At 40.4% G+C, this 11,720-nt stretch overlaps 1 protein-coding gene across 1 annotated transcript; it reads left to right on the top strand.

Annotated features, from left to right (window-relative positions):
• Nucleotides 1–65: 65 nt before the first annotated feature.
• Nucleotides 66–2,582, top strand: LOC104131499 (cytochrome c oxidase assembly factor 7A). The gene has a single exon (XM_035900200.1). It carries the CDS (start codon nt 800–802, stop codon nt 1,319–1,321), a length of 522 nt encoding a protein of 173 aa, XP_035756093.1. The 5' UTR covers nt 66–799; the 3' UTR covers nt 1,322–2,582.
• Nucleotides 2,583–11,720: the final 9,138 nt, after the last annotated feature.

Raw genomic sequence — 11,720 nt, 5'->3', positions numbered from 1 at the left:
AGGGGGCGGGGAGGGCAGGGCGGCCGATGCCTGTGAGGAAACACAGCTTTTGCTTTTGCCAAGGTGCCAAGGAAACAGGCGTGTTTCCTCCTGCCCTTGAAGGAGGAACTACCTGTCCTGCCCCTTTTGTGGTCACATGATAAAAGCTGGGGAACCGTGGAAAAATTGCTTCCTTCTGAAGAATCAACTTTAGGTTAACCATTAGTTTTGGTTTGTTTTTTTTTTATAATTGTGCCTGTATAAGTGGTAAGTCTATCCAGTGCTGAATGTGGCTGTGTCCTGTTCTTGAAACTTGGATTTCTTCCTATCTGGCTGCTGTTTTGTTTGGGTTTGGTTTTTTTTTTTTTGTTTTTTTTTTCAAAAATAAGAAATAAACTTGCAGGCTGGTAACGCTGCCTACAGACACTTAAGTAGGCCCCAAGTCTGCCCCACATGTATCTGCTGGTACAGTTAAACTAGTGAGTCTTCTTCCAAATGACAATACTAGGAAGGAACATATTTTTGCTGTAGTTCAAAACTAGTAACAATCTTAGTGTTCCTGTAGGTATACTGGCAAAAGAATACTTTGCCTAGTGTAAGCTATTAAGAAATCCATAGATGTAGTAGTGGAAAGAATGTTCTGTGGTTTTGGGTTGTTCTTTGTCTAAGTAGTTACTAAGGAGTGGAGGAAGGTTTCCTAACATGAAAACATTAGCAAAATCTTTACAAATGAAACAATTATAGTGTCTCTGAAGTCCTAAATTTTCATTGTAGCAGCGAAAGTGAAGGATGCTGTATTTCCCAAAGAGCGCTGGGAAGCATGCTGCAAAGCAGAGAGCTCCCATCTGTTTTAGCATGTCCTTACAGTAATTTTTTGGTTTCTTGGCTGACAGGTGGACTCGACCCAGATTTGAAAGCTGCCTACAAGTCTTTTATGAAGTCATGTGAGAAAGGTGGGAAGAAGTCAGTAAATGCATGTCACAATGTTGGGCTCTTGGCCCATGATGGGAGAGTAAATGGTGATAAACCTGACCCCGTTGTCGCTAGAGACTATTACACAAAAGCCTGTGATGGCAATTTTGCTCCTAGCTGCTTCAATCTCGGTGTAATATACCTCCAAGGAGCACCTGGGGTCCCTAAGGACATGAACCATGCTTTGAAGTACTCGCTGAAAGGGTGTGAGCTGGGTCACGTGTGGGCTTGTGCCAATGCCAGTCGAATGTACAAACTGGGAGATGGCGTTGAGAAGAATGATGCTAAGGCAGAGGATTTGAAGAACAGGGCAAAACAGTTGCATAAAGAACAGAAAGAAGCCTCAAGTTCTTTAACATTTGGGGAGTAAAATTGTCAGTTGCAGTTACTAAGACCACAGTTTTAAATGGCAAGTGAACTTGTTGTTTAAATTGTGAGCATAGTTTTCATTTATAATAAATAAATAGCCAGTATTTGCATATGCAAATAAACTTCTGTTCTTATGGCAACAAACATGACCAACTCTGCTGTGCTTTTCTACATTTTTAAATACACAAGTTCTTAAGTGTATTGCTTAGATCCCTCCTCTTCAGGGAAGGCAAAAGTTTCTGGCCTTTTGGAAGTTTGTCCCCATGGTTTCAAGTATGAAAGGCGCTCATGTCTGGCGCTTCAGTGCTTACGCTTACACTGTAATCCCAGCTTGGACATTCAAAACCGTGCCATCTCTCTTAGAAGCAGTTGTGGAACTTTGGTAGTGTGCACTCTGGGGTGGTCTGCTCTAAGGCTGCTTTGTAGCAGGATGGCTTGAGAAACTTGAGTAGGTTTATTTGCGGAGGGTGGTGTTATCCTCCCGTTGCATTTAGACTTGCTAATTTAGTTACTTTGTCGTCATGCCATCAAAACAGCACCTGTAACTAGGAGAATAAAAAAGACATGACTTGTTACAGGGAGAAATAATAATTTTGTTATCTTCATGACTTTTAAATTATGTATTCAATGTCATAATTTAATCCCAGAAGTTTTGATTTCTCAATTCAGTCTGTAGGTTTTACAGGCTGTTAGTATAATTATTTCATTTTTGCAAATGTTTATTATTTGTTTGTAAGTCAATGCTATGGAATTACTGGATATATTCTGACTTCTAAATAATTAAGCATTTAATTGGAGCCAAGCCAGAAACTTATTGTCCAAGAACATCTTCAGTAAAAAACTGGGTTTGGGAAAGAGGGCCAGGTGGGAAGGCTGTGGAGAAACTGAGAGGTGGATCATGTCAGCATACAAGTAAAAGCTGTCCTGTAGCAGCATGTAGTCTTGGGATGGAGTTGTGCTAAGCTTCTGTCTTCTTAAAAGGAGGCCTAGCCTACAAAATTGAAACAGATTTCTGTTGGGTGACAACCTCTGAATGCTGGTGCTTTGCCATTCACAATATGAGCTGCATCCTGTGTGCTCGTTGATGTGAAATGCCCACCTGTGCAGGCCCCTGCTCAGTGTGTGTGCCTGGCTCTATCACAGGCCTTGCTTTACCAGGAACGCTGACTTGCACAGGGAGTGCCCATGCAAACCCCATTATCACTAGTCTCCTTCCTGCTTGACTGCATGCTTTGGTGTTAGACTCAATCCAATGACTGCTTTTTGGTCCCATCTGCCATTTTTATATATTCACTGACATTTCTAAACATACGAATCTTCTGAAATACTCTTTTTTTTTTTCCCCCCTTATGGTAAAAACCAGTTCACAGTTGCATTGTATTACCTTTTAAATAAAAAATAATATCTCTCAATCTGAAAAAGAATCGAATGCCTTGGTAACTGAGAGTGAAAAATGACATTGAGAGTTCATCTACAACATGTATGGGATGTGGCACTCCAGTGCAAGTGCTGGATGCTGCACTCTGTTGCTGGGTTTGTGCTTTGTACATTCAGAACGCATGAAGAGGTTCTGCTAGAGCCCACTCTCCAGTCCAAAATGAACACTATGCTGGAAGGACCGAAGGATAGTTCTGGATGCTAAAGGGATGTCAGTTCACTTGACAAGTTAGCAAAGTACATGCATTCGCGTGCTTCTCAGTGTGCTCAGCATTTCGACTTGCATACAGCCATTGCAACAACTGAAATTAAAGAATGATTTCTAACTAATTTTTACAGGTTTTTTAGGAGGAATAGCCAAGTAAGTATGTTAGTAAGTTTCCCGCTACCTACTGCTTAAAAAACTCAGAACATGCCAGATTTGCACAAACAGCAACTGGCTCTCTTCCTCCTCTTAGGCTGTGGCTTGTAAGTCAAGCTGTTTAAGTCCTCTCCTAGTTCTTTCAAAGCTGTTCTTAAACATCTCCATCACTGAAGCTTCACTATACTGAGAAAGCTTTGAAGCATGTTAATTGATTTATGCAACTCTGCTATCACTCTTAAAAACAGTATCAGCAAAGCTCACTGCAAGTGTCTTAGAAGGAAATATTTTTCTTTTAAACTGAGATGTTTTAATATTTCTAGATTCAAAATTTAAATTTTACATTTATAAGTAAGGGTAATAAATCACTGAAAGATGCGAACTGAGAGGAAAACCGGAAGATCAGTCCAGTGTACAAATAAACCTGGATACTGTATGATTTGGTTTGTTTTGTTTTGCATGTGACAGCCCTGAGATAGAGAAGTGAAAGAAGGTCCTTACATATATTCTACTTCAAATGCATTGAACAGTATGAGCAGCCGATTTCAAGATGGCTGTACATAGTTTTTATTGTGGAATTACATTGCCCCTACATTTCCATAGTATGTGAAGTAAGAATATAGGAATAGCCTGTGGAATATAGGAATGTAGCCTGTATTTTGAATATAAAAATCCATGGTGACAAGTGGAAATAAGCCTCAGTGCAATACAGCATTAAACAGAACAAAGAGCAATCATACACACTGAGTGAGTTCTGAAAAATTAGTCTGTAACATCCTTTTTCTTTTTTTTTTCCTTCAATGCAAATGTTTATAACCAGGAACTGTAATTCTGTACTGGGCTCAGGCTGAAGAGCTTGCTGTCATGTGAAGGTTTCTTCTCTTCAGAGGCTGATGTGAATCCCACATACTTTCTGAGCTAACCCCCTGCTGGAACAAGCACAGATTTTGAGCTGCTTTCACATGATGTTTCAATCTCACCACTTCCATTTTAAAACCATGCTTATTGTGCTCTCTTTGGCTACAGAAATACTGTCCTCTGCTTGTACTGTCACCTCTGTTAACTGTGAGAAGTTCGTCAAGGCTGCCTGTTGATCCCGGATGGTGCCTCTTGCTGTCTGTGACATTTCCAGGTCCGGGGGTGCGTGCTGCTTTAGGGCCTGAGGCCGTGAAGCTCTTCACTGGTCAGTTTAGATCTAGAAACATTTAAGTCACGTTCATATGATGCCAAGCCCAAAACAGTAATGAGCCTGTATGGCAATATGTACACAGAGACAGGTCTGCCTACGGATCTTGCAATTGAAATAGGAGAGAAAGGAACTTAATTGGTTCTGCTGGGCAGATGAGCTACAGAGACAGAGCTTAAGAGAGCTGCCCCAGATTGTAGAGGAAGTAAGCAAAAGAGCTAGGAATTTGCCTAGATCTACTGAATTACAGATAAGTATCCAAGGCAGGAGACTCCCTTTCAGACAAGGCATGCATGCAGGTTTTAAATACCTTCAGCCTGAATGTTGGTTTTAGCATCTTGCCAAGTGGTTTGTATATCCGAGTGCCATGCGTGCCTGACTGCTTTAGGATTGCTCTCCAACGCATGGTGATCACCCCTTATTCGATCACACACAAATTGTTTTACTTTCCTGACAGCTTCTAAAACATTATGTTCTATTTTTTATAATACAGCTTTAGGGAACAAGGTGTTAACTGATCAGATTTTGGATTCAAATCCATAGCTTATAGATACGCAAACCGTAACTAAACATACATGTTCTGAAACAGCAGTCCAAATAAGTAGGGCAGTACATGTAAATGTATTCATGCACGGACATGATCCTTTATAATTTTGGTGTGTATAAATATATGCGAAGTTTATGATATGTGTGTGCATGTTTTGCTGTAAATTTACTGCTGATTTAGAACATGAATGCTCTGGCTGTGGCCTGAATAAAGAGACAAGTTTACCGTTGAAGTAAATTCAGTGGGAGAAAAAACAACGCTAATTTGGCTGTAGTCAGAATTGAAAGCAGAATTGTTAGAATGTCATTGCGTGCTGCCTCGGGCAGAGCATGTATTAATTAAAGCAGTTCTAACTTAACTGCACTTTTTTAACAGACTGCTTGGAAGGGATATGCTTACTGCTGGAATAAAATCCCTGGCAGCATAGTGTAGTGGTGAAACGGGTACACTGTAACGTCAGGTGGCAGTATATGAAAACTTTTCCGGCATATTGTGAGTGTAAGGCCTGAGTCTTGTCTCTTCAGTAGCCTGGGGAAAAAAAAAAAAAAAAGTGGTGACAAAAGTGAGATTAATTTTTCTGTTAACAGTTCTGTTAACAATTTCATGGCAGTTCAAACAGGTAAAGCTCTTTTGGAGGAAGACACCTTACCTGATTCTTTGCTAGGTACTATTCTGGGCATTTGTTTCACTTGGGAAAGGTAAGTAAATGCTACCTCTGTGGAGTGTTACAGTCTAGTAGCAAAGGAGCTGGGGAGCCGTGTGTACAGAGGAAACAATTGGAGGTGGCTTCAAGGAGTTGGAGAATCGGGTAACATTTTAAGCCCTGATCTTTTTTTTTTTGGAGCTTGTAATGCTCATTGCCTCCAAGTGGCTTGTTCAGATGCTCAGTCCAGGTGATCCTGCCGCACTGGAGCAGGCTTTCTTCCACCAGGACTAATGATCTAATGATTGCCAGTAATCTTCCCTGGCAAACTTCCAGTCAGCACAGCAAACAGGCAGCTGGGAACATCCCAAGTAAAAGTGACACATGTTGCAGATCATTAAAGTTACTTATAAAAGTGCACGTTGCAGGGAGGTTTTTTTTCATGGTACTTGAGAGTTCAGAGACTTGCAGCGTTTAAATATCATAAAATGAACTATTTTCATAAAAGCTGTTAAGTATGTTAGTACAGATAAGTTCATGAAGTATCATCCAATTTTGTACCACAGGTCGAAAAGGCAAACCCCAATTAAGGAAGGCTCTTTTTGTTACACTAAAACACCATCAGAAACAGTTTAAAGTGTTTTCAGGCTGCCTCTGAACAGTTTGCTGCCTGTTCCAGACACACCTGTGTCTCTTTTACACAGATATCGATAATGCTGTAACAGATCCATTAGATGGGTAAGGCCCTCTCCTATTTGACTATTTCCCTCCAAAGTGACAAAGCATCAGAAAAAAAAAAAAAGATCAGCCAGTCTCATTTCAGCATATTATAAATTGTATGTGGTTAATGCAGCCTATAGCAGAGACTAATAGTGGTCTATTCACCACCTAGAGATTATGTTTGGGAGATGTAATCAAAATCTGCTAAGAGGTGAAAATTATACTGTAACTCTTGGCTTATAAACCATCTTGCTCTGGTATTATGAGAGTATTACCAAAAGGCCTATATCTTCCTGCTTTTTCTTTTTACCTGCTGATACAAAGGCTAAATTTCATGTCCTCTTGGGAAGAAAATTGTTCCTCCAAAGCCTATGAGGTCATAAAGAAAGAGTGATAGATATGTGATCATAATAGCGTACTTGGAAATATGGAAGACCTGTTGATCTCTTCAGGATCAGTGGATTGTCTAAGAAATAAAGGAGTTTATCTCAGCTTCACAGCTCCTAAACCACTGTCTGTTTTCTCTTTCACTTGCTTGTTTTGATCTAAGCCTACAGCCATCCTCCTTTAATGGCTGCAGCAATACACTTCAGAAGGAATAGTGACCAACACCAGTTAATTACGAATACAGAGCTTTAAATGATGAAAGTATTTGCCGCAGGAGGCTTCCTGCAGCTGTGAAAAGATCGCCAGCAGAGTGCTGGTTTTGTACCGAGATGTAAAAAACACTGGCGCCACATCATGTTGTGTCGTTAAGTGTCATTTGAATTCAGGACAAAAGATGCTGTCGGGTAAAGAAGCTCCATGACATTGTAGAACCAGAAAAACAGTCTTGTTCTGGTGGTTCTCTTCCTGTGTTATTTGTCATCAGAACAATTTTGCAGCTTGCTTAACTTTTATTCAGCTGTCAGTAACAACTCCTCTCTGCAATGTATGGGTGAAGGTAGTTCTTGTAGCGGTATGCACCCACCCAGATGGACAGTCTGGGAGACTGTAATCACCACACCAAGAAAGCAAAATAAGTGTTCCTTGTTACAGTGCAAACTTTTTGTTCAGTGCAGAAAGAAATTCACTCTGTGGGCAATTTGTCACTTCATCGTGAGAGAGAGGAACTCTCCCAGGTAGCTCCTCTCCTCCTTTGGTAGACAGAGAAGGAAAAATTCCTCCTTCCCTTGCGCTTCCCAGCACCTCATCCACTAGACCTCAGAATGATACAGCTCTGCTCAGGGTTGGGCCTTTTCAGGGGTAAAGCAAGAAGGCAGAGGGAGGAAAAGGAGTCATGGCACAGCAGGAAACAGATTCGAAAATAAGCAGTATATCCAGTTGTATTATTATTGCCATAATTTGTGTTGGGGTAACGCCCAGGGGTTCAGTTCAGGTCCTGATATTAGGCCATTTGTGTGCACCCATAATGACACCCCTGATCCAGAGGTCCACAGTCAGGATTGTACTAAGTCTCTAGTACATATTTCACTGTCAAACACTTGTATCCTGCTCTGATTTTCCAGACGCTGTATCAACAATATAGCCCAGAATCCACAGAAAACAGATTTCTCCAAGACTCTTAAGACTTTAATGATCAATTCTGTGCCAAATTTTCGATGTCTAATTTCGTATGCCATATCTGTAGCCTCCTAGTGCTTTCAGTTTTCAGTATCCACACTTGAAGCAAACACAATAACCACTAATGACACTGATTTCAGCCTATATCACATATTTCTAATATGTTGTTATTGCCTTCTACTCTAACACTAGTTACAATTACCAATGGTATATTTGTGCCAAATATGATGGTTTATACTCCTTACATACACACTTTGGTTTACAGTCTTTTTTGTAACAGGGTAATGTGATTTTGTAATATAGTCTTTTTTTGTAATCTTTTTTCCCCTAGATGAACTAGTAAGAAATTTGTGTGATATGGAATTACAAAGTTGAGGCCACTTTGGAGTGGTGATTTCAGATGGGGATTTCTGAACAGCATAATCGTAATGCATACATATGCTCCAATTCATGAGTATGGTAGGCGTTCTTTATAAGATCTCATTCTGTCTATGCAAAACTGGAATACAATCCTTTAAACATGCCCTGGAGAGTTTTTCTTAACACTGGAGAGGCTTCTGGTAAAACAGAAGAAAGACAGAAGATGAAAACCCCGCATGTTTATACATGAGTTGTCACCGCAGCACTCCAGTGCACTTCACCCAGTGAATCACAAGAAACACAGAGTTGCTTTTCAGCTCACAGAGCCGTCACATACAGAGCTGGGGTAAGAAAGCCATCAAAGAAAAATGTTAATTGTTTGGCCATGATGTAATGTCATAACTTGAAGAGAGGCTAGCCTGAATTTATGTTAGAAGCTCCGTATTCTGACAGCCCTTGTCTGACACTTAATGGCCTGGTCTGAGCATTTCATTGTCTCACAAAAAAACACCAGAATGAAGTGAGCTGGAGCTCTCCTGCGACTGGAAGTACACCATGTTCCTACAGAGCTCCCTGCCCAGGAAACTCCCATTGCTTTGCAACAACCTTTTCTGCAAACTCCTGGGAAGGAAACCTGTATTATCTCTATAGCACAAGGCACTGAACGGCTATTGATTAACTTCAGGTCACACAAAGTCAGTAGGGGCCCAAACTGATTATTCTCCAAAACAATATTTAGCATGGCAAGGACATGTCAATTCTTTACAAGCCAAGAAACACTTAAGATGGAAAACTGGCCTTTCAATGTTATTCTGATAATACTCATGGAGTGTTATTCCGGAAAGATGCAATAGCCACCTCACCACAAGTGTTATTAATAACTGCTGAAGAGAAAATAAGCAGCTGTGACACTGTCAACACTGCAAGCAGTCTTGCTGTGTTACCTTCAGGGAAGTTATTTTGTGTGCCTTCTTAAGTGGAACATTTTCTCTATGGCATTGTTTTGCTTATTTGTTCTACAGTTGGTACAAAGGAAATACATAGTATCTTACTTGTCAGGCTGAGACGGAGTGACATGAGCTGTCAGAGGGACCCAAACCTGCCTCAGACTGGCAGCTCACTCACCATGGTATCTATGATGAACAGACATTGGCCCTCAGAGATTATGTATCATTTGAGGTAAAAAGCTTTAGAACTTTTCAAAACTCTAAGCTTATTCTAAATTCTTTTCTGCTGGGTTTTTCGAGTTTTACATGCTCCTCAGAACCCAGGGGCTGATACCAGATGATGCCAGGGAGGGACTGATACAGTTACAAAAGCTACAATGTGTGAACAAATTCAATACAAGGGACGGTTTCTGTAAGAGCAGCACAAAGGTTTTGTTATAGCAAATGGTAAAAACTTCCCACACCATTTAACAGTTAACCAAAATGTCTCTGCAGTGTATTTGGCTTTGCAATTTCTGTTTTCTGTGTATTACAGCATGAAACACGTAAGTGTGATGTTTGCTGACTGTTCTGTTCATTGCTTCCACAACAGGCTATGGACATTTCCAGATCATGCCATCACACCGTAGCGGCAATGCTGATCCATTGATGGTTTAAACTGCAACATGAATTAAAAGCTAGTTAACATAGTTCTATAAATGAGAGGACATAGGTGATCGCTAGTGATCAATTTGCTTCTCTATGAACTTACTTTCCTAATCTAACACCATCCTAATATGTGTGTTAAACTAAAGCCTATGGTCAGAATGTATTTTCTTATGCAGTACCTGTATGTGTCCCTAGTGATCTTTAGGTAAGAATGTAAAGCATTCAGTCCTTTGAAATGCAGGAAGATTTCGCCTTAGACATTGTACAGTTACAAGTTGCAACATAAAGCTATATTTATACCATAGCAGAGTCCTGGAAACATTTTATATATACTATTTTCCCCATTATAATCTTTGGGGAACAATTTCAAGCAAAGGTTTTGATCTATGACTTGAATAAATAAATAACCTCCACTTGATCTCGATTAACATTTTCCCCCAGCATTTTCCAGCACTGCGCCAGAATACTTGCTGTCACCCCACAACCAGATATGTTGCAACAATCTATGAGAACCTGGAGCCAAATTGTGAGACAGTTTTACATTGTACAAGCACCAGTTGCGGTCTGGAGAGCCAAAGGTGAGGTCCTTTGTCAGAGTGCAATGCCAGCATCACAGACAACACAAGCTGGGAAAAATGGCATATAGAGGCAAGCGAAGACACCTGGTGCACAGGAGCCTACTGCTAACACTACAGAAGAGCAGCAAGCTTCAGGCTGCTCACGCTTCGCTTAGCGCTCTTGAAAGGCATTAATGTTTCCTGGAGACATACATAAGGTGACAGAAAGAAAGTTAGTAACATCTTTTGATGTTTAAGTATGAAAGGACAAAGCTTTTTATTCAGTCCCTGTTCACTAGGCTGAATCAGAGATAGTGTGAGACTGGGAAACAGATATAACCTTGAAAACCAATTGCATTGAACCTTAATACTGGAAAATTTTCTTTCAGAAAGGTCCTTGTGCAATCTGGGATATGGGATATTTCTCTGCTTTTGTCATGACACTGCAAATTGATCAGATGTATGTGTGGAGAGGAATTAATTGAGTACTCGCTGTGCTTGGAGGCTTGAACTAATAAGTGACAAACAAAAATGCTGTTTCTTCTTAGAAATTGCTATGTGCGATACTTCTCAGCCTATGAATATAGTTAAAACCAAAGGGACTGCACACTTTCTGCAGCACATCAAGCATCAGCTTCCCTCAGCTGGGATGTGATTGTTTTAAAGGAGTATAACTTAGCTTGGCCCAAACACTCCAGGAAGATACTTCATAGCAGAACTGTAAAAGAAAAACAGGATCAAAATACGAGAGACTGAAAAGAAGGATGGGTTCACAACAAAAATGAGCCAGAATAAATTGCATAGCAGAGGAATTATTTCTAGCTAGAACTTACCTGTCCTTATACAAAATGAGCTCAACTGATTAATTAATTCAAAGTGAAATCTATTTTTTTTCATTGCTCAATCAGTAAAAGGACAAGTAATTCAGTTTGGCCCTTGAAGCATCACCTGATCCCAGGAAAGCATCAGATCAAATTGCTTTATTCCCTGATGTCTCCAGAATGCAGCAAGAGCTACGGTAATGCTGTGTGCAACAGAAAGCCTGCTAGGACTCTGTATAGATGCTGGACTACCTTCTTTAGCTCTGGAGTTAAACAGATGACAATTTCCAGAGCTTGGTCCCAAGTGCATCTGTTCCTAAAGGAAAGCATCACAATCCAAAGCCTATTTTACTAATTTAACAAAGGAACCAGATCCAGATCATGGCGTATTCAGATCAGGTTTTTCCTGGAATATAATCCCAAATCAGATCAGATTAGCTCTCCAATATCTATGAAGTGCCTGGACCACCTGAAACAGAAATCATTCACAAGTTCAAGATCTCCTCTGTTAATTCCCCTACAATCCACTGTTAATGTGCATTTATTAAATAAGGGCCTGCACAGAGTTTAAACCCCTGTGGGGCAGAGGAGGTGATGGCTGGCACAACCA

This window comes from Egretta garzetta, unplaced genomic scaffold, assembly GCF_000687185.1.
Source record: "Egretta garzetta isolate BGI_Z169 unplaced genomic scaffold, ASM68718v1 scaffold768, whole genome shotgun sequence".
NCBI classification, from domain to species: Eukaryota; Metazoa; Chordata; class Aves; order Pelecaniformes; family Ardeidae; genus Egretta; species Egretta garzetta.
The sequence above is the reverse complement of the archived record's forward strand: the minus strand, read 5'-3'. Positions and strand labels throughout refer to the sequence as shown.

What these genes read in the sequence shown, in the direction of transcription:
- LOC104131499 (XM_035900200.1), top strand. Translation starts at nt 800, where the DNA reads ATGCTGCAAAGCAGAGAGCTCCCATCTGTTTTAGCATGTCCTTACAGT.